At 39.2% G+C, this 24,040-nt stretch overlaps 1 protein-coding gene across 1 annotated transcript in view; it reads right to left on the bottom strand.

The window, feature by feature from the left end:
* ENPP1 (ectonucleotide pyrophosphatase/phosphodiesterase 1) overlaps nucleotides 1-24,011 on the bottom strand; it is a 57,158-nt gene extending 33,147 nt beyond the window's left edge. The window contains exons 1-5 of the mRNA XM_029084783.1: nucleotides 23,778-24,011; nucleotides 8,960-9,032; nucleotides 7,166-7,282; nucleotides 4,754-4,879; nucleotides 4,510-4,570 (exon numbers count right to left, since the gene is read on the bottom strand). Coding sequence (XP_028940616.1) covers nucleotides 4,510-4,570; nucleotides 4,754-4,879; nucleotides 7,166-7,282; nucleotides 8,960-9,032; nucleotides 23,778-24,011 — 611 coding nt within the window. The remainder of the gene's footprint in view (nucleotides 1-4,509; nucleotides 4,571-4,753; nucleotides 4,880-7,165; nucleotides 7,283-8,959; nucleotides 9,033-23,777) is intronic.
* Nucleotides 24,012-24,040: the final 29 nt, after the last annotated feature.

The raw sequence follows: 24,040 nt of genomic DNA, 5'->3' as shown, positions 1-24,040 counted from the left end.
GCAGTGTGAAGCCATGGCTTTCCTTTGTTCACTTTGCTCCTGAACAACCTGTAATCTAGCTGAAAAAAGTAATTTATCTTTTTGCATATAGAGCACACAAGACTAGGAAAGTCTAATGTACAGGATATGTTAAATTAGCAATTATAACACATTTTTCCTTTCATCTTATAAAGATTATTTAACCAAGGAGAACTTGGTCACTGTACCAGAAGTACTACCAATCTCTAAAATGAAAAATGTGGCCCTACAACTGGAACACTGTAACAGTGTTTCTGCCTGGAACTTGACACAAGTTGAGAAACTGATTTCACTGGAACTAACAAAAATAAATTCTCCCCTTTCAGTCTCCACAGGACCTATGTTTTCCAGCCTTGACTTGTTCCCAGCTTCATTCCTGTTCAAACAATTTCTCTCCAACTGTAAGTACTTAAAACATTGCATCACAGACAGGAATAGTCATCAGTAAATTCTTCCTTGAAAAAAAGAAAAAAAAAATATCTATGTTTGACCTAAAGAGATGAGGACATGTGAGACTGCAAAAAAAAAATAAAAAAAATAAAAAAAAAAAAAATCACTGCAGTGCAGCAACAACCACTGAAAATACAGATTCACATAAAAGAATTAAATATATTTTAAATGGCAATTGCAAGCTCATTTTTCCTTTTTATGTTTACAAATTGTAAAATGAAAATGTTTTTTCAAAAACTTCATTGCACTTCAGTTTCCCAAAATAAAACAGTGAGGATAGAAGACAAATATTATTTATAAAGTGGTGACAATTTCTTTAGTGAGGTACTCCACAAAAAAATCCAAACAGTTATTTACAAGCAAAACATTTATAAGCCTTATTTCAGTCAAACAATTATGACTATACTAAACTGAACATTAGTCAGGCAACCAAAACACATCTATCCTAAGAAAATTTTAATCAACTATTTGGATAACAGTTCAGCCAAAAGGATTTCATTATTCAGAACTATTACATAGCCTACCCTACACAACAGACAGAATAAAACATTAGGATGTATTTGTAAGCTGTGTGTTTGTAGCCTGGTTTTTATTTATATGGTATATTTAATACCATCTTTTGAAAATCTTAGTAGGGGCAGCTATTTGAGAACAAGAAATGAACTGTCTTCAGACAAACTAAAGTCCTTTGGTAGAAAAGAGTAGGGAAACTTTGTGTATTACCTTTACCCATGCTCCAAATATTTTTTTTGCACCACAGATTCTGATCTCTGCAACTTCTATAAATACCTTCTCTGCCACTGCAACAGGTTAATTTCCTCCAGTACAGAGGTCTAAAAATCTTCACTGCAAAGTTTCCTGCAATAAAATATGACCTTCAAGGCAGAGACTGTTCAATATTATTTACTGACAAGCCTAACTTTAAAAAACCCAAAACAGCCAACAAAACACACCACTACACAAACCAAATTTAAAACAACTCCTTAGAAAGGGACTTTACGCAACTGTTTCTGGTTTGGCATTTACAAGTAAACCAACTGGTAAATATGTGTTTTGGTTGTCTGCAAATCCAGCTACTGACCCCCTCATACATGTAAAATTAAACTTGGAAAAATAGGCCATTGCCACAACTAGGGAAACTGGTCATTTCACTTCTTGTATTCTCTACACATGCTGAAACTCATATAGTTTGTGATCAGCATTGCACTCAGGGAAGCAAAGCGTGACAGACCACATTAAACTTCACTCTCTTTGGAACAGCTCCAGTAAAATCCCCAGACAAACTACCCGAGATCAGTTCTGAAGTATATCAGTGATTTCCATGACTTTTCCCTGTCAGTAGCCAAGGTTACACTTGCTACTTCAAAAGTGTGCTATCATGAGCAAGTAAGTCTGGGAGGCCAAAGTTTTGTCCCTGACAGTAATTCATGCTGGTTGTGTCCAAACAGTATGACAAGGGTGTTTCACAGCTCTTGGATAAATTTGTATGCCACAGTCACATCCTGACTCCAAACTAAAGGAAATGCAGTGGTAATTATCCCCTCCTATAAACTGGCTTCTATGGAAACATAGTGTAGGCAACACAGGCTTGCTGTGGTCTAGCAGGTTCACCAGTCTGGATGATCAAGAGTCCAGAACTGCAGAGCACACTGCCAAGTTGACCTGCCTCGCCACAGGCAAGCTAGACCACAATTAAAGGAAAAAAATAGAAGAAAATGGAAACAGGGAAAGAAAGTCCCCTTGAAAAGCTAAACATACTACACAGAAAACTTCCTACCCCACACACATGCTACTGTCTATATACAGCCACAAAGTATAAGAAGGAAAGCTTTCTTTTCTGCTAAATGTATATAAAGCCTCAACAGGAGGCATAACAGCAATCTTTAAACATACAGGAGAGATATGTAAAGAGGAAAGGAATCAGCTGCTCTTCTGGCTCAATAAAAATAGAACAAATAGTAATAGACTTAAAGTACAGTGAAAGATACTACACTTAAAAACTGCTTAAGCAGGTTTGAATTCTCATTATATTCTTTCACTCCTAGAACACTAGTATGGGCTAGATCACTCCTGAAATCTTCTAAGCCTGTTAACTTTATAATCCTATTAAATAACACTGACTCTAGTCTTGGAAAGACTTAAGTGTGTACTTAATTTTAAGCATTTGATCAGTCTCATTGAAATCAGCGGGATTTCTCAGATTAAGCACCTAATTGAATGGTGCATTGTCTTTTGTCTATTCTGCATCACAAAAGCAAATCCAACTAAAACCAAAACAATAAAACCAACAATATGAACCCATAAAGCATGTTCTGTATTAATATGCACAGAATCAGAATAGATATCAAAATGAGTCACAGAGCTAAAGCTCCTGCCTACCCCACCATAGGAAGAAGTGGATTGTTTACAGAGTTGTTAGTTTTGGGAGAGGCTTGTGTGCTAATAGTCTGAAATGAGACTTCGGTCAACACTGTTAGCTTCAACTTTGACCACACATCACCCTTTCCTAGGCTGGGTTTTATTGCATCATTTCTAGTTTTGCCAGGATTATAACAATTTTAGTAGAGTATCTACGTATCCCTTTCATGCGCTAAACAGAAATTATAAACAAATAAAAAAAAAAAACCAAAAACGAGTTAACCAACAGGTTGCCCTATGGCATTTAGGCCAATAACTTCATGGATCTACACAAGGCTCTTGCTTGTTTATCCACCTCTTGTGGGTAAGACTTCCTAATCTTGCATTAGGGAAACCAGCATCATAGCATCAGTTCCCAGCACACAGTCCTGAATGGCTTCTGACCTTAGAACAGGAGTTAATGACAAAAGCTTCCAAAACCACTGGGCAACCACCCTCCTACATGGGGGCTTATCAAGGACTTGGACTCCAAGCTGGACAGAAGCTGGTTCTGTCATCATTTGTTACTGATCTGAATCAGAATGAAAAGTAATTCTTTGGTATAAAAATATTCCAAAAGGAAATGTATTTTCTTTGACAGTATTATAACTCCAATTAATAAATATAGCACAATTTAAATATCTTCAGTAAAGTAATGACATAAGAACAAAATGAAATGTTTTTACTTCACCAGAAATATCCCCAGCACACCATAATTTCAAAATCATCAAAATGAAAATAGTTCTGATTTTTTTTACACTTTTCAGACAAGAACATAACAAAATTCAACTCATCCCCAAGACATATCTACAAAATTTTCCTGTGTAACACTTTTCAATCAAGAATGTTTAAGTTGCTTCTATTAATAACTTACACGTGCAATCATAGTTTACAGCCAGCTTTAACTTTAAAGTTAATCTGAAGATCCCACAGGGAAAACAGTACAAGAAACAGGATTTTTTTCCTGGCTAAGAGCTTTGCTGTACTATTTGAGCCTGAGTGCTGATGCCATAAACTACATGAGTAATTCCTCACACAGTGTATACATAACTTGCAGGAGTCGGTCCAATGTAGAGCTGAGCCAGAGAATACAAGGATCCCATGGCATTTTGTACCTTTTAAAGAAAGCAGTTCAGATAGCTTGCAAAGAATGCTGTCCCACTACTGGTGAAACTGGGACAGTGATCTGCCCACATTTTGCAGCTCTGGGGCTGGAACAGGCAAGGAAGTGGAAAGGTCTTTAGAAGTAATCAGGGAGGGAAGCAGCCTTAGAAGCCAGAGATTACTGGGTGGTCCCAAAATATTTGGGACAGTGGGTACTGGAGCACATGTAGGACAATAATGAGGCTGGCACAAGGCAGAGCTGCCCAGAGCACACACACATCTGGGAGAGACAGCAGGGTTCGGGAATGTCTTGCAAGTCAAGCAAGTGCTGGGATACACAAGTGCTGCTGGGATTGAGCAGTCCGATCTGTTAGTAAGCAGTACCAAATGCTGGCTGAACAGGCATCCTTCTCCATCCGGCAGCTGCTCTTACTGTGGATAAGAAAGGCAAGCAGGTCCAGGAGGGCACAGTAGGGAAATTAATCTCAAAAATGAAATGTAAGCAAAGAGTGGAGCTATGCAAATATACAATATCCTCACCCTTTCGGACACTGAGGTTCAGTAATGTCCTCACATTCTTCTTCAACCCAGCTTGCCTCTCCTTAAAACAAATGAGTGCAGTTTATTTTTTAAGACAGTATATTCTTATTGATAAATACAAGTTTTTTCATTTTACTGAATGCTTTTAAAGTTATATTATGTCCTTGCTCCTTTCATACAAATATGGGTACATACATGAGAGTACATACCGGAGAGACTGGAGGAACTTGTTGAGGATATTTACCTTTACAAACAGCATGATAATTGACACAGCAATCTTTGTTCTCCACACAATCATCTGAACAGGAACAATGATATTCTGGTCGCCTCTTCTCTCCACACCTAAATTTATTGCAGGTCCATATGTGGGCTAAAAAATGGACGAGAGAGAAGGACAGCACAATGATTAATACCAGTGTGAGTGCAGAACTGAGTGTTAAGTTCTGTCTCAAATGTGTACTCACAGAAAAACAGTCCTGAGGTATTTCACACATGCATAATATTCTAAGTGTTGGTATTTCGGAAAACAGAAACACCTATGGCTAAATAATCCAAGTACACAGCCATCTGAATACAATTATGCAGCATATGGTTATAAATATCACAGATCAGAAAAGATCCTTTTTACAGACCTCCTTAAATACAGTAATTTATATGGATTTAATCTGGTAAATGTATCCTATGAAGAAGCTCCCAAACAACTCCCCCAGGAAAAACCCAAACTTGCATCCAAATTGGAATTCCATTTGGAATGCCTGGAAAACACTGAGCAGCAGTAACTTATTCTGGCTTGCATCGAAGTCACAATTAATTTTATCCATCACCATCAGGCACTCCAGCTTCTTTAAGCACCTCTCAGGCATAGGCATCACTCTGCCACTAGTTGAGACTATATACATAAGCTCACAGGAAGACCTACTGACTTCAGCTTCATTTCTGGTTTTAGTAGAGATTTTTCCCACCCCCCCCCAAATTATATTGATTTCTCTGAACAGAATATTCCAATACATTGTATCATGTGAAGATGGTAATTTTGTTATCAGTTGTAAATACAAGTAGCTTCTTTGCAGTCAATGAGGATAAACATGAATGAATTTACCAACTGAGTTAACACTTAAGTGAAGGTCTTAAATATTTAAATTTGACTTCCATGTCTCTGCTGAGTAGTGAACAGTCAGCAATCTTCATATATGGTTAGCAATTAGAAACCCCTAAAAGCATTCTCAGGAGGTTGATCTCACTTTCAGGAACACTGAAATTCAGTAACTCCACCAATGTCAGTAGATCTTTACTTCTGCGAGAGAGAAGAATCTATTAGGGTTCTAGTTACATGATACTATTTGGAAATCAGAATTTGATTCTCAACTGATGTTAAGGCTGATTAATTTTTTTTTTTTTTAAGAGGAAAAAAACCACAACAAGCAATGAATTCCCATTCCTAGTGCTATGGCAGACTCTCCAGTTTGTTTTTAAATAGTTTTTTAAACTAAGGGAGAATGCTGTAATGAAACAAAGTGGATAGCAACTATTGCATGCTACTATTCTATAAGCAAAAAGCTTTATGAAATTTATAGTATCTTTCAATAACAGTCAGTTGAAGCAGGGATCTGAGCTCAGTTTAACCATTTAGTTTTAAAAGTCAACATTGGAATTTTTAATTTCATGGTGAGACTACATTGATAAATTTTACAAATACACAAAGAGAAGTGAGATAAAAAATAATTAACTGAAAGGAATACTGCATACAAAAAAATTAAGGCAAAAATAAATTAGAGGAAACACTCAAGTTCTGTCCTTAGTGTTACTGTCCACACCAATATCTTTCCCTGAAAAATTTCTCCATGGTACTTTTCACACCTTTGCCTATCTGACCTTTGCCTTCTGACAAATCATGAGAATTGCTGCTGATTTCACAACCATTCTCCACTAGTGCAATCCGTTTGTCATCGTGCCTTAACCCAAAGGCCAGCACATGACCCTTGCTTCACACTCAAGCTGGGGAGTAACAAGGCTGAGGGCCTGAGTAGTTGGGTAAGGAGAGATGGCAGCTTTCGCAGAGCTGCTCTGTCCTTCCCCTTTTTCACTCGGGCAATGACAGAAAGATACAATATGCAGAATGTATTCCTATCCCTGGCTTGCCTGAGAACGTAGGAGTTGTTCCCGATGCCAGGGACAATGCAGATCACTGTTCTCTCACCCCCAGACATAGAACAAAAGGCTGGCTGAGACCTCGAGTAGCGGTTGCCCCTGCTCTTTCCAAGGGGGAGGGCAGCAGCACAATCCCTCGCAGCCTCTCTCCTCACAGGAGCTCTGGGAAAGCCAGCCTGCTGGCTATGCCAGCTCCTACATAGCCCAGCTGGGTGAAATACAAGCTTTGTTTGTGTACAACAACAGCCACACCAGAGCCCTGATGTTTCTGCAGAAGCCCCAGTACTGCCATGACTGCTCCACCCATGGTTGCAATGGAGGAAGCACAAAGAGGGGGAGACCACTGGCATCAGAACCACCCGGCTGTTCAGCAGCCCCCCTTTGCACCTGCAGCCCACCTGAAAGAAGTCCGGGGTTACAGCCACCTGACCACAATACTCACATACGCAGAGCTGTCCCTTGTCACAGAATGGGGGACTTTGCTCCCATAGCTTTTCTCCATCCTTACCTGGTTGTATACATGTTTCCTGGTAATCTAAGCAGCAGTTTCCAAGCTTGACACAATCTCTATCACAACGGCAGCTTCCAAAGGTCCTTTCAAAGCAACGACCTTTGCAGGTTTTCACTGTAATATTGGATAGTGTTAGATGTCAGTGGCTGAGCCCAAATCAGTCAACATGCAAAAGAAATGAGTAAGGTCAGCATGTGGAAAGACACAGCTGATCATTCCATAACTTACAGGATGGCTGCAAAAGCAGTGACAGCCAAAGGAAAATGGAAGTCTAGAACCAACAAAATGTTTATTTTCTTTTATTAAAAAAAAAAAAAAAAAAAAATCACCGTATTGAGCAAAGGGTTCTGTTCTGTTTTAGCAGGAACATTATATTTCATTATTAGCAAAAACAAGTAAAACCAAAGACTACAATTCTAGTTGTGACTGTCCCTGACTTTTTGTATCACCAGAAGATATGAGTACAGTCATTAAAAATATGGAAGGTCTCTACCAGAGGAAATCTGAACCTAGGTTTTCAATCAGGGTTCCCTAAACAGTGAAATGCTTCTGCAGAGAACACTGATCTTCATTTTCATACCTGACAATGTTCCACTTTCTATAAATGATTAAATATTAATTAGAATCTAGACTGCACTGGCTATGCTTGCAACTCTCCCATGCTCATGCCTTGTTTGAATTACTATATTCAGGCAAATCGGAGGAACTGAAGAAGCCCCAGCTCTGTATCCCACTGTACCATGGTTAAGGTACCGTCTCGAGACACAGGAAGGGCTGTTCCAAAACAGACACAGGAGATACAAACTTGAGTGTACTGCTCACTGGCTTAATTTTTGTGCAATTTTAATGCCAAAAAAAAAAAGGCATAGCATTCTTCCACTAGACTGGGATTGCCTGGGGAAGAAAAAAAAAACAGCAAACTGGGGATATGAAACATTAACAACACTTAAGTAGTTGGTTAGTCTGTTTCATCCTGTGCAATCACCAGAAGAGAGTGAGGTAAATCCTTCCTCATTTGGCTTCTCTTCTTAAGAATCTTGAGGTGTGTGATATTAGGAAAATGAGATAATAAATAGACAATATTGCAAAGCTATAATAAAATGAGAAAAAAACCCTAAACAGATTCTAGTCAGAAATTAATAATCTGAATTTTAGTTAAAAATAATTACAGGATTGTTTGCTAAACAGATCAACTTTGAAATTATTCTAGATAGTTGCTCCCAAAGTAAAGCTTGATTTCTTAAAATATCTTTCATAAGCTTCTACCTGAAGAAACTTCACCATTGAAAAAAACACACATTTTTCGGGACAGAAAACAGCCACAGGAATTCCACAAGGAACGTTTTCAGACTACAATTCTAACCAGTAAAAAAATAACTTTTTCCCCCATAATTGACTGGAAAAGATGAAAAACAAATGTTCCAGGACAACATGAAATAGAAATTGTTGGGTTATTTTTTTTTTTTTTTATAGTGAACTGAGAAAAGCCAGCCATGTGACATCACCACAGTGACAGTTGGGATACATGGAAGCTGCCAGACCAGACACTGAGTGCCAAGATCAGTTTACCTCTCAAGTGAGTACACACAAGTATTGAGTACACCTGAGGTTTATTTCCCAGTATTTTCATTCCCCTCTAACTGAAACTGCTTCAAGCAATGCATCCAGTCCTCTTCCTGAAAGAGGAAAAGGTGGCATTCTGATAATATAAAAAATAATTTACAAAAAGGAAAAAAGGAAACAAAAAGGAATTGCTTAGAAATAATATTACATAAGAGGCATATTAGTTACCATCTTTTGAACAGCTAGGCTTCAGGCCAAATATACATCCTAGGATTGTCGTTAACACGCAGACACAGAGTACCTGTGGGACAGGAAGGAAAAGAAGGCAGTCTTAAGTGACCACTGAATTGTTTTGAAAGCCCTCATTTTCTCTATAATGCTACACAATTGTACTCAAATTTCTAAACATGCAGATTAGGAGGCTGATTTCACTCCTTTCACAAGCAGTTTGCACTCACACAAGCAGTTACATGGTTTGCAATTTATTACTGATGCATGAACATGAATATTCTCAAGACTGGGCTTGTTTACTTCATTTCTTATCAAGTTATTTAATGTAGACATGATGATATATTTCTTTCTCACAAACAAAAAATTAAGATGTTTATGGTTACACCTATATCAATTTTAAAGAAAACTTTCTTCGTTTCACATCTTCCTTCCTCCTTGGTTGTTCTAAGAAGGCAAAGTGAAGTTTTGCCATTGACCACAGACTACAAACAGAAGGCAGAGCCCTTAAGTGATACCTATAATTTTCTTAGGCAGGAAAACCTTTTCCCACTTCCTAGTATCCAGTTCATACTAGATGTTGCTCCATACCATGGTAAGCAACTGTGGGATGTCACACTGGACTGACCACAGTGTCTTACACTGACCAGAAACTATGGCCATGTTTATTTTGGATCCTAAATGCATTAAAGTTATCAAATAAGCACCATATTGTCCCTGTCCAGCATTTTAGGGCAAGACCTAATACCTATTCAAATATAGGGAAATATTCCTTTTAACTCATTAAGTATTGGATTTGGCCCATAAACTCTTTAGGAAATATGATCAATGCATATAGAGTAGTTAAGAGTCCAGGAAAGCCAACAATGCACTTATGATGGCTATTCTATTCAAATATAGGATGTAATAAGGTAGTTTGCCAAAAGTCCTGAAAGAGAAGGCACTGTAATAACACAGGCTTCCTTATTCAGAAGAATTTGGGGAGGTATGGGTAGGAGAGAATGTACATGTCTCCTTTCCAGTCATTGTTTTCTAAAGAAAAAACTGCCTTCAACCAGTACTTCAGTAACTTTATGTATACGCCTACACGAGGTCTCCCCCTTTTCTCCTCTTCCCCCAACAGCAAAAGCTGCTCAGTCAGTCTTTTGAGTGTGATGCCTGAATCAAGTTGGTATGTGGCAAAAATCCACCCTATTTTAAAAGACACCTGATTAAATCTCAAGCTTACTTTTTAAGAGACCAGGAGCACTTGAGTAAATAAAAACTATTTGTGTTGTTTTTAACAAATACACAGTTCACGATATAATTATGTTTACTAAGCAGTTAATAGAGACAGTAAAAAGGCAATTTCTGGAATGTGCAGCATTGAAATTCAGATATTATTCTGGATTTGTGAAGTGCAAATTATCATAAAACACACTAATCAATATCAAAAATATTATATACATAGCATTCATGAAAAAAGGGAATTACAGACTGGACCTGATGAAACTTTGGCCTAGAATTCTGAACCAGGCAAGTATGGAATCTTAGATTATTCAATGCAATGTCTAGCAGAGAAATAAGTACTTTTTTTAGTTCAAATCTATCTCTGAATTGACAGGAAAAGAAGGAAAATAGTAAAAGAATGAGGGGAAAAAAATATGGCATTATCAATGCACCCAGATACACTACAATGGATACAAAGGTACAAGTCTCCATTAACCCAGCTGTCAAGATTGAAAACTTGCCTTTTTAAAAAAACATATATATATACTAACGTGCCATATCAATGACATATTCCATTAAGTCAGTACCTGCAGTATTATCTTCTATGTAAATTGTTCTGGACCTTTGAAATCTTCCATATGAAAAATCACCTAGATACGAGCACTCACTAAAGTCCTTACAAATAATTCCCAAGATTTTGGCACCAGATGTTACAAAATCACAGTTTTGTACTGTATTCCAGATTCTGAGTTTTATACTTCCATGAACATAATTAATTCCAGCAAGCAAAAACATTAAAGGATTATGTTCACTGAGGCATATGAATGTTCTTTTGGGTAGGAAATACTACAAAATAGTAACGCTACTTGATGAAATAGTGCAACTTGTGTTTCCTACAAGCAATACTCTGGAAACCTCAGTGTCACAAACCACAGAATACTACAAATGGTCTCTTTGTCTCTACTACAAACCAGTTTTGCTCTCAAGTTTCTTATATACACAGAAGGGAAAACATGGTCCAGGTCCTTACCTGGTATACAATGTCCATCTATAATAAATGAAGATCTGGGAACTTCTACTGACTCATTACATTCAATCCTTTGCTTCCTTAACATTAGTCCTACTATCTTATATTTTACACTTAAAAATATTTTATTGCAAAATACTAAAGCTTTCCTTCCCCCCCCCCCCCCCTTTTTTTCCCCTTTCTTTCTGTTTTTAATGCTTAATAAAGAAGCTTCACAAAAATTGCAAGATTAGAGGTAAAGCATTTGACAATGTTCTGGGACAGCCAACTCTAATCTAGTAGACTATACCATGTAATTGCAGTTTAGCGTTAAGGCTTTGAACAAAAGCTTTATCTTGAGCCTGAATGACTTCAGTCATGTGGATATTTATCCACACAAATAGCACAAGTGTTCAGCTGGAACAATGCGAAGCAACTAATACGGGCCAACAGCAGCAGTAGCCCTGACTAGGCACAGTAAGAAGTGTTACACTAGTTACACTAGTTGACCTATTGACGGTGGAAAGGCTCTAAGATTATCAGCTCTGCAGAGGAAGAGGAATATTCAAGCTAGTTTTAAAGGCTGCCCAGGTACACAAAGTCATCTCACTGATGCAACCCACATGTGGACTAATTTACTTTGCTTCTTGCTATATGGGACTTTGCAGCAGGTAGGTTACTAGTATTACCTGAATTATTTTACATACAAGTAGCTCATGTTTGGGATGCTGTAGTCTGCTGTGTAAAGATTTTATATATAAACAAGTAGCTGCACATGTAGTTTAAGGTTTACCATCAAGAACTTCATTAGAACCCTACAGCATCCTGCTGCAAGCACCAGACATTAAAACCCTACAGCATCCTGCTGCAAGCACCAGACTCAAATCTCTAGCTACTACCACACTGTCAACCTAACACCTGCCTTCAGGGTTTTTTTTTTGTTGTTGTTGTTGGTTTTTTGTTTTTTTTTTTTTTTTTTTAAAGGAGAAAATCTTTCCTGTTCTCTCTCTCTCCCCCTAGTATTCTCCCCCTCAAAAGAAAAAACAAGAACTGAGGAAAAGGTACACTTAAGAAAGAATATGGGAATACAACATTTAGCGGGAAAGCAAATAAAAATCAAAGAACCTGGCCCTGTTACACACAAGTAGCACATGAACTTTTTGTAGTCTGTAACTTGAGAGATTGTGGGGACAAAATGTCAAATTTGGTTTTAACATAGTATTTGAGAACAGTTTTTAAACCAACACAGTAACAACTGCAGAGAAGAAAGTGTCCCTTTTTGTTTTAAAAATATTTTTAAGAAAGTTTGTTTTGGAATAAGAAAAACATTGTCATCTAGGGATGAATCTCTGTCCCATCACTGCTTCCTTTACGTAGGAGGAAGCAATAAAAGCTTTGCTTTGTAAACATTATAGTGGTTGGGAATAGGTGGTTGAGTGTCTGGAAAACTGCAATCCAAAAACATTTCAAAAGCCTTTTATTTTGAGCTGGGCAGATGGAAATACGATAACATGGTTAGAGAGCAGAATCATTTCCGTCACTCATCTCTAGAACTGCAGGAGAACTTCTTAGCAGTGATTTCAGGGAGCTCATGGAAGGGCCACAGATTCATCAAGCATGCAGGCTGCAGACACCAGATCCAAGAGAGACTGGTCAACTGTTCAGGTCTTAGTGACGTACAAAGAAATATCTCACCAGCCTTAACTACTGTCACCTTTTCTTTGCTATCGTATTTTACTCTTCCTTTACACAGTCAGTGTGCTACTGTCTCTTTCTCTTCACTCTTCCCTAGCTCTGTCCATCTCCCCTACTCCCCCTCTACTCCATTTTCTTTGGCAAAGAACACATTGATATTTCTTTGAAGGAATAACCATTCTGAATTAAGTTTCTTTCCGTGCTGATCTTCCTCACTCTTTGCCTACCATGTACTCAGTTGCTTTCCATCTTCCTTTCTTCATCTCTGGTGTTCCATGGCCAACAAAACTTGTCACTCCAAGGTTTAAGGCACATCCATTAACAACTACACAATTAACAAAGAAGCAATGCAAAGTAGTGGTTTTCCTTTCTAATCTCCATGATTGACTCTCACATTTGTGTCATGTCTATCCATGAAGGGAGAATGTCTAGACTGGGTCTGTAATGCCAGCATTATAAAAACCCATGGAATTTTCCAAAACCACTGGGATCTGTGAAGGGCAAACTATGTTTTCACAGTTCTGTGTGCCTAGATGACTAACGACCTGGACCTTAACACTGAAATATCTTTGAGAAAGAATTTCATATGCAAAAGTGTAAAGAACACAGTAATAAATAACTAATTTCAAGTAAGAACAGAGTCACCTCTCTTTAAAAGGTTATTGTTAAAAATGCAGAAAGCATACCGTACAGAGAAAAACACCTTATCTACACTTGTTGGGGCAGTGAACACTTATTCATGCACCTAGAAGTATTTTAAGCAGGGACAACCTCCCAACAGTTCAGTTTTATTTAAAAGTAGGGAACACTTAATAAAGTTTACTAAACTGAAAGGAGGTAAATACTTCACTCACACCAGCACACCTACATAGCTAAATAAATCACCTATAAAGTTATCAGCACTGAAACAAGTGCACCACCTGCTTCTTGCACCACTCATCTCTTCTTTCCACATTTGTCAATATTTTTATGCTCTTCAAAGGTTCTAAGGCTTGCTTGTGTTGATCCACATTCCACACCTAGAGCCCAGGAGGAGGAGGAGAGCCACTGAGACTCTCAGGTCCTGGTTGTCCTGAAACTCTGAAGGTGACTGAATTATCCCAAAGTCAGCAGATGGAAGAGCTGGAGCTTACACTCAAAACCCTTTCAGAGGTAAAAAGAAGGCTGACTCTCAAAATGTATAGGGATTATTGTTTTTCTTCTCAAAGCAGCACACAGAAGGTCTACTCTCACTGTTTCTTTTCAATGTTCTCAAGACTTATTACATACTATTGCAACCTAAGGTCACTCAAAGGACAAGAATGTTTTAAAGGTTGCTCAAGCCACTGTAAGATTTTATTAAAAAGTCTTCACAGAGCTTACCAAAGAGTGATTAACTGTTCATTCAGCAGGGAATTATTAGCAGAAGACCTTGTCATACTACAGTTCTTTAAATACCTTCCAAAACTATTCAAGCATCTGGTTTTTAACAAGAGACAAAAAGATAGAACAGAGTTAGCATCTGTCAGCTAGGATCTAAAATATTTTTCTTATTTGTTGCTTGTCAACTGTATATTCTCCTGGAAGGCATTAACAGATGAGCTGTTTTCAAAGCACACATATTTTAGCCCTGGCTGTTTTGTTTTTCAATACATTTTACATCATGGGAGAATTCAGAGAGAAACTAAAGTGCAAGTATATGCTAGCCAAAAAGAAGAGGAAATAAAACTTCTGATTAAATTCCCAGAAAACAGATAGCAGCTGACTGCTATTTAATCAGCAGATAGGTTTTTACAAAAACCTAATGATAAACAGGACTGAAAACTGATCTTGATTTCTGAGAGAAAAAAGTAAATATTGTACTTTCAAACACAATTCTTTTATTCAGCACAGCAGACTATGCACACCAAACAAAGACCACCACGTGCCATTTGCTTTAGTGGCATCCACACATGAATGCATGCTCACATAAAAAGAGAAGGAACTGTCAGTACTATGCCAACTCAGAACTGTTGTCTAAACAAGCTGCACTTGATCCATTAATAAAAGCAAAACTGGACAAGAAAATATGGTCTTGAGCCATCTTCATGCTCTTCCTATTCCAAAAAATCCCTTTTCAAGAATAAAGCTAAAGCTGCTCTGATTCATAGTACTGTCATGCAAGTTGTAATAAGAAAAGTGCAAAAAGGGGCTGCTTCTGCTGGGTACTGATAATACCATGGAACATACCAAGTAACCCTATGTTCACCTCTATTTTTCCACAGCAGAAGGTGCTGCTACTGCCACCGTGACAGCATCGTTAGGCTGAGCAGGAAAACATAGCAACCTTAAAGAGCAGGTGAAGAAATCCTGCAAAACACTGTTGGAATGTAAGGAGTGTCGAAACTTGCAGAACCACAAAGCATGAGGGAAGAAGATGAGACAAAAAGTTTCAAAGCTGTTCACTATGATAGTCTTCACTAAGCACACTGATATCAATCACAGGTACATGTTTAGCCCTTAATCCTTTGGCTATTTTCCCAAAACAAATACCAGAGCCAACCATTATTTACCTCTGCACCCTTTGAATATTGTTGATCAAAAAAACAAAAGGCAGACTATGAAGTTTTGATGCTTCACAACATGGAAATGTATTTCAGCCAGAAAAGGACTCAAGAACTGTCCCACTTGATCGTGCCAGAGATAAACAGCCACATGTAAGATAAATGGCTGTGTTTGATTATTTACTTTTGCTCAAGCAGCTATAACATTATACTTTTTGTTACTCTATGAACAACATAAACAAAAAACCTTTAACATAAACTTGTACCGAAATACTACTACATATTGGAAGGCATTTATATAGGTTGATTTGCCTGTATGCCATTACACAGCAGAACACAGACAAGGTTCACACTCACCCGAGTTTCTTCAGAAAAGCAAGTATTTCATCTTTTCTCCCTACTTCCCATTTCTCTTTAGCTAACTTATTCCACGTTGAACAGTTAAACAAGAGCCTATTTGCCAGAAGTCCTTACTTATGCTACTTTCCTTTGCCCTCCACAGCATTCTGTTTACAATAAAACCCAGTACTGTCTTACAAGTACCTTTAGAAGAAACTTTTTATACAGCTGACCTGTGCTGAAAAGTATTTTTTGCTTTTCAGTGCAGAAGTGTTTTCTGCACTTATGTTGTTTTGATACATTTCCTTTCCTATTTTCAAAATAGTATTCCAATATTATAAAATAGCTTCTCTGAAAACTGTATATACTACTATTTCATTCAAATGGGACACTACTGCAAGGCAGCACATTGACAAATTCTGTCAGACAGGACATTTTTTTAAACAAATATTTATCCACTGCCCATAGTGTATGGTCATAGTAATGTTTGCCCATATATTAATTTGTAATACCATCTCCAAGGTGAGAAACTTTTCATACCTTTCTTGTTTTCAAAGGCTTTAATTTGCTCCACTCCTCCTTTCAGCCAAAAGCAACAGAAATTAACCTTCCATGGTAAGTCAAATCAGAACAATTCACTCCTTGTGTAATTCTCTGATATTAGTGAAAGAATATCAAGGAAAAAATTTGAAAAGCAAGAGTTGAAAGGAAGCCTTGCCTAACTTTTATATCTTCAGCCTTGCCTGAAATTTAACAGTTTTAGCACAAGAACTAAGTTGTTCCAAACTCAAGTTAATAATTATCTCTACAAAAAGCCTTTGTAAACTATTAATGTGTTCCTTATTATTTTAGTATCTAAGAGCCTTGCAGAACTAAGTAGAGGTGGTGTTCAGACCAAGAGCACACTCCCCGCTCCCAGGAGTTTGTCTGCCCATGCTTGAGGCCAGCTCTCAGATGCTGTTTCAGCTGTTGAGAGTACTGTTCAGGACACTTCAATCAGCCTTGAAGACAACTCTTCAACAAAAAGCTAGAAGAAGCCTCAGCAGAGTCACTCCTCACCTTTTTAGCCAGCTCCTGCACCTGTCCCCTGCCTGATCTGTGTTACAGGCACACTGCAGTCAAGTCCATCCTGGCCAAGCACTCTGTTGAGCCTGATCCCCAACTCACAGAATTTAATTCCTTCTTTCCTTGACCTTGGACCTGCCTCATCACTATATACTCATCTGGCAATCTAGACTATTAGCTGAACCTGGTTAGTGTCCCCAAACCTGATTTGCTCACCTTCCTCAGATATGGTGAGACTGTCCCTTTTCAAGGAGGCCACTGCCTGTGTCTGCCTTGTTGTCACACCCAGATACAGTTTTACCTCATCTGGTACCTGACAGACAAGGACTATTGCTGCATAATTAAAGAAAGGTAATGAAAACCTTAAGGCATGGATTGAGTTGGAGCTCTGAATGCCTCAACAGGAAGTCTGAGCACACACATCCCCACTCACTTATTTGTTTTGCCTGAATGGACCAATGGCTGATCCTAGCACACTACAGCCTAATCCATCAGCAGATGGTCTACACTCAAACCCTAGGAACAACATGGATGTTTTCAGGCAGGCAGCCAGCCAGCAGAGTTGACAGAAGCACGCAAGTCACGCAGATGGGTGTACTTCAGCCTGTTCCAAGCTTTGCACTCCAGCTGGAGTCCAGGAAGCCAGAAGAATTCACACACCACACTCTGAAGGGTGAGCAAAACCTCCCAGGTGGCTTAAATCCTCCAACTCGGCTACATAAGAGAGCATCTTGCATCCTGTCCTGAACTCCACACTGCTTTGTCTATGCAGAAAGCAATACCTAAACTACCCAGCTTAAAGTGAGCTGAAGTATGCTCAGCAAAGTCACAATCACACCTTTGACTTTGGGCTGCACCCAAAGTCAACCTAGTTTGGCAATAAAATTTAAAATTAGTTCTGAGTACAATTATAAACAAAGGCAGTGCCTACTCTCCCTTGGTGAAGATTTTTATACAACTGGAATTTTGAGGTGGGTTTGTTTTTTGGGGTTTTTTGTTGGTTGTTTTTTTTAAAGTATAGATAAAGCCTCAATTCCTGCATTTCTTTGGATAATATCTTTAATAATGGAAATCATTTAGAGTTAAAATGGCTAAATATTTCTTAGCTTTTTACTGTAGGAGAGCAAGATCATGATTTTTGTCTTCAATACCCAGCATGAAGGTACCCACTTGAAGAAGAGTGAAGAACTTCTGGGTTTACAGCTCCCTATGTATAACAAGAACTATTTGCAGTCTTCCCTGAAAAATGAGTTGACTGAAGAGAAACACTAAATTTATAATGACCTCAAAATTCACCAAAACACAGATTTTCTTTTGATGGATTAAACTGAATAACAATGTGTTTATTGAATTTATTCATAGTTACAATCATATTGTCATTAGATGTGTTTAAGCAATATCAACAGCAAATGCAATTTAAAAAAAAAAAAAAAAATCTTTTGCCAAACACTCACTTTTTCTGTGTCTTCAGAATTCAAAACAAGCCAGCATTGGAGCTGGAGAGCTGTAATGTTGATGGAAGACAGGCAAGACACTTACTGTCAAACACTCTTGTTTACAAATATTGAAACAGTTTCCTACAAAATATTAAAATATTGGAGATTGGCCAAGAACTGCTTTAATATTTTTGAACCAAAAGCACCCCAAAGTCTATTTAAAGTATGGCCATCCTGTCACTGTGATTCTTCACTTCATATTTCAACAAAAGATGTTTGATGCCAAAAAATCTGAATCACTTAACAGTCAGCCACTTTAATTTTACCATAAAACTGTGTGGGGTTTCTTTGAACACAAAAGTCCCATCTAAGTTCAATCCAGCATTCTCACAGGAGCAAATAATTTCAGCAAAGACTACTTGTCCTCACTGAGAAAGGAAATAAAGGCAAAGCACATAAAGCAAAACAGTACAAAACAAGGCTGAAATCGAATTATTTGCAGAGGGCCAAAAAGAGTAGAGGAGAGACTGAATGTGGCACCCAGGTCTCCCAAACTCAGGCAGAAAGGACAGTGCCCTTGAATCCAGTGCTTAAGAACTGACATACCCATAAAAATACCCATGCCAAAGTCGTCTGAAGCCAATAACCATGTTCCCGATCACAAGGTTTGGGCACAAACACTTTCTTGCCATTGTCTTTCCTCTCCTCGTATGAGTTACATTAATTCCCAAGCCTGCATGATGAACACAAAGGGAAAATTCATGAGTTTGGAACCAGTTTTCTGCACAGTCCTTCCACTGGGAATGAAGACCACATTGCAGCAGCAGCAGAAGACAGAGGACTCATCCAGTGATCACACCAGAGCCTGAACCTGAGAGCAGGATATGTTGAAGGATCTGGGCCAACACACTACTTCTCAACAAGTCCAACTCATTTCCTATCTGCTCTCTCACTAACTTGTCCCCATCTGTCCTTCTCCAATAGCAGATGTAGAAGAGAAAGTAAAATTAAGTTGACTAGTATATTAAATAAAATAATTAAATAGGTATTTTACATCTTTTCTGGAGAAAGAATATAGAAATGCCTTCTTTCGAAAGAAGTACAACCTATACAAAGGTTTGGGCATCCTCAAACATACTTAGGAGGAAAACCATCAGCATTAAAAACAACCAGACAGGCTTGCAATCTTCCAAACAGCTACATAAGAAAAGTTTGTTTCCATACCTTCACCTCTGTGGGAGAAGAAAAAACAAACAAACCTACAGCAGTCTCCAAAATCCTGACACAGCACACCCGTGTTTCCCTGTATGAGCAGAAAATCAACAGCTATGGTTTATTCTGGAAGAAAGTGGTGAAAAACTTGCAGGACTCTTACATAAAATATCTCGATGGCCAACAGATTTCTCTTCTATAGTTAGACTCCCTCCTGCCTGCAGCAATGGCAGATAATAATTGACAAGAGATACTCTCCTGTGAGCCCAGACTGTCTCACTTATTTATGATTTATGGGGGTTTATGATTCAGATCTTGCACATTAAACTTAACAAACAGAGCAATGGACAACTGGAAACAGATTTATAGAATCAGAAGGCTACAAGGGACCTCAAGAGGTGTTTAGTCCAACTTCCTGTCCAAAGTTGGGTCAAAACTGAATAAAGACCTGGCTGCTCAGGGCTTTATGCTGTTGAGTCTTGAAGCTTTCCAAGGGTGGAAACAACACAATCTCTCTGTGCAACCTGTTCTATCATTTAATTATCCTCATAGTGATTCCCATCCCCTCTTTATCCAGTAAGAATCTCTGTTTCAATTTATTGTCATTGTTTCATTCTCCCACTGTGTGCAACAGTACAAAGCCCAGTTCCATGTTCTTGATGACATCCCCAGAGGTATGGGAAGGCCGCTGTTAGGTGTTCCTCACCCAAGCCACCTCTTCCGCAGGCTGAACAAGCCCAGGTCCCTCAGTCTCTCCTCAGAGAAGAGCTCCAGCCCCAGACCACTACAGTGGCACTCTTCTCAACTCCAGCTGAATTGATCTTTCCTGTATTGGAGGGCCCCAGCCTGGACACAGTATTCCAGGTGGGATCTAACAAGTGCTAAGTATAAGGGGGGAAAAAAAACCACAGCCAAACTTCTCTTGGTTACCAGTCCTTGGATACAGCCCAGCACAATTAACTTTCACTGCTAGATAAAAAGACAACCAAGACCAGTGCAGAGGTTCCCAAGGATGCCATCTTTATCACAGTATCCCTCACTGGCTTCAGTCTGCAGACTATTACAATGCCTTGTCCCACCCACTGCCTTAGTCTGGTTCCTCAGGCTGATAAAGGGTTCACTAACCATCCACATGAAAAAGCAACCAAACCTACAGGAGTGCAGCCACAAATCCTGGATTGCTTCTCCCTGCATCTGCAACCAGCCGTAAAGCACAGAGCAGCTTTCTGGGAGTACATGCCAAGAGTTACTCTGTCTTAATTTGTCAAGTAAAACTTTGAATTCACAGGTATTAACAATCCCAGACTTACAAAATATTTTAAAGTGTATTCCCACAGCATTTTTAAGCCCTCACCATTTATTACCTTTATGCACTCCAAAATGCTCAACTTACTCTTTAGAGGAGACTAATACATTTTCAATGTCTCTGTCTGGACCTTACTTGGAATTTTTTAATAATTTTTTTCTAATCATGAATTCTTAAGTTGCAAATACTCCTTAAGAAATTTTCTAACAAAAGTGTCAGTTTAAATGAGTTTTCCAGTTCTGCCAAAGAAAGCCTGAAACTGTCAAAAAGAAACATTGTCTATTTTGTTACTTTTTTCCTCAATGTTTCGGCTGTCATAAAGGCATGGAAAATTTTGTTCTAATGGAATGAGTGAATCAGACCAAAATGCAATGCCTGAGTCACTGGCAAGCTGGAATAGGAAACCTCAAACCTAAGCAAGAGCTACACTGCTCCTGGGCAGCAGCATGCTGCTCAGTCACACAACAGCAGCAGGTGAGCCCAGAGAGACTACAGACAGGCAGACAGCTCCTTGGGCTTGGAGGGACAAAGGTCAGAGCTCAGAAAATTGGCAAGACACTAAGTGAGAAACCATGCACAGAGGTTACATAAACGGATAAAAGCATCACCATTTCTCACAATTACTCCAACCTGGATGTTTTCATTCCATTGCCTTGAGGAAGCACCACAGGTTAGTAAATCCCTGTGGGCTTGTCCCACCATTTGGGGAATCCTCCAGCTGCAACAGAAGAGCTACTTGCATGGTATGAAAACCTACAGCTGAACCAAAGTTATGCTTGCCACAACAAGCTCTGCTAGAACTGGTGGTGACTCTATAGGACTTCCTTCTCTACCTACATCCTCCCTCAACCAACACACATTCAGTTAACAACCAAGTACTGCCATGTAACCCAGAGGCTTCTGGAGCAACCAACAAAACCTATGGGTAAAATCTGCAATGTACAACCTTTTGTACATGTGACCTCTGCAGTTCCTCTGTAATAGGGTAAGGTTGGTCCACAGATGGAAGCTGGGAACATCAAAGTTGTGTTCGCAAATTGTAGACATCTACAGGTGGTGGGCACACAGGTAGGAAGAGGGGAAAGAAAGCAAGTTTGTGCTCTCCAGAAAAAGTCAAAAAAAGTAATTCAAGTATTCTCTAATCCCCAGAAATGTACTCATCATTTTTTTACAAAAAAATTCAACGTAAAGCTACTTGAAACCAGATTTTTGTATCTACCCAAGTAAAGGAAGAAATGGTGCATGCAGCTAGGGTAGATGCAGGCAAAGGGAATTTACCTATGTCTAATTTGTACAGTGTCGCTTTTATAGTTTCACACTGCCCAACCCAAAACACCAAGCAGATAAGTCTACTCACCTCTTTCGTACATCAAGATGACACCATCAACATATTAAAAATGCATTGGCTTGTGAGAAAGAAGAAACTTGCATTTCCAACTCCAGTTTTATACCTTCTAAAATGATGTTTAGGCTGAATATATTCTTGTTTTACTCAATCCAATATCACCTGCAGTATTTAGAGAGTTTTTCAAGTACTCTCTGAATATTCTAAATTATCTGTGTCTGCAATAGTTGAAAACAATACTGCATGCTCATTTATATTTAGAAGTTTTAAATTATTTCTGTGCAGATGACATATACTTCACTTTGACACTTTAGTCAGCACAGGATGAACGTTTTGCCAATTCTCATGGAACAGCTATGGTTTGGAAAATAAGAACTTAGTTCAGAAGAGTAAGTAAGTACCTGCAAACATTTAAGCTTGTGCCCAGCTCCAGTCTGTAAGCAGCTGTGTATCTCTAATAACTTTTTTTTTTTTTTTGCATTAGAGCCTAAAAAGCTCAGAGCAACAACATTAGGCTTTGAGTAGTATATGATTATTTTCAACTACTACTACCCATATCTAAGCCTGAAAATAGCTCAATTTTCAGCATCCAACTGCAATGGCTTTTATGGCACAACCTAACCTCCACAGAAGACAACAAAATAATTAAACAAGCTACAAATCGCTACCTTTATTTAAGAGGACTTTTCATCAGAATAGTTGCCAAAAAACTTTGACATGGAAACTACCATAGACCCTTATATGAACTTTGTTATTTCTCTTATAATGTTGTGACAAACTTGGAAATGCTGCTCACCACCCATTATGGTAAAAAGTACAACCAGCATGCAGTCGCTATGATACGCTGGACAGCTCATTTGAAACTAGCCAGATTACAAAACTATAGGTAAACATGGAAAGGTATCCTGATCCTTATGCTGGAATGCATTGGAAGAGGACTATTTATAGATATGGGTATGTAATAAAGTCTGTTGCAGTTCCACCGAAGCTTTCTTCCAAAGATGCTGCAGTTCTTTCACCTTGATAATGATTTTACCCTCATAACAGTCACTCCAGGCAGTCCGGAAGGTCTTATTTTCACATCTCTACAGGGAAGATAATTATAATATAGCAGTGTGCCTAAAACTGGAAAGTGATCTACCTGCTAACAATGGCTTTGTCCACCAGTGCCTCCAAACCAGGGCTGAAAGGGGCTCCAGGCAGCATTCTGAGACACCTTTCAATCCACAGAACTTCAAATTCAGTGAAAAGCAAGTTTTTATACTTCCTCCATCCTTTTGGCTCTTGAACTCTTTTTAGCTTTTCTTTTCTTCCCCAGCCATATTTTCCTGTTTTAACCTGTTTTAGTCTTGCCTAGTGTGTCCCCTACACTCAGCAGCTAAAACCACCTGATGGAAGACGGGACAACCATTAACACTACGACAGAATCCAGACGCTTCAACCCCGAGCGCTGTCGAGAGAGTAAAACTCATCAACTGAAGAAGGACGAATCCCGCTGTCAGGCAGGTCGCTGCCTACAAGCCAGAGCTGTACAGGCCAGCGCCAGGCTGTTGCCCGAAGCGGAGCCCTGAGCCGGGAGGGACGGCGGGAGGGAGGGACGGACGGAGGGAGGGAGCCGTCCCGCAGCGCTGCTCTCACGCCCCCGCCGACGAGGGGAGCCCCAGGGAGCTCCCCAGCCCTTACCAGGGAGAGCACTTTGTAGGTGTTTGGGTCCTTGCTCTTGCCGCCCGGAGCTTTCTCCGGCTCCTCGGCCACCTCCATGGCCGGCAGCATGGGCACGGCCGCAGCCTTCACGCCCCCGCCGACGAGGGGAGCCCCAGGGAGCTCCCCAGCCCTTACCAGGGAGAGCACTTTGTAGGTGTTTGGGTCCTTGCTCTTGCCGCCCGGAGCTTTCTCCGGCTCCTCGGCCACCTCCATGGCCGGCAGCATGGGCACGGCCGCAGCCT

This window comes from Antrostomus carolinensis, unplaced genomic scaffold (genome assembly GCF_000700745.2).
Source record: "Antrostomus carolinensis isolate BGI_N321 unplaced genomic scaffold, ASM70074v2 scaffold8784, whole genome shotgun sequence".
In the NCBI taxonomy this organism is placed as follows: Eukaryota; Metazoa; Chordata; class Aves; order Caprimulgiformes; family Caprimulgidae; genus Antrostomus; species Antrostomus carolinensis.
This window is presented reverse-complemented; position numbering and strand designations above follow the sequence as displayed.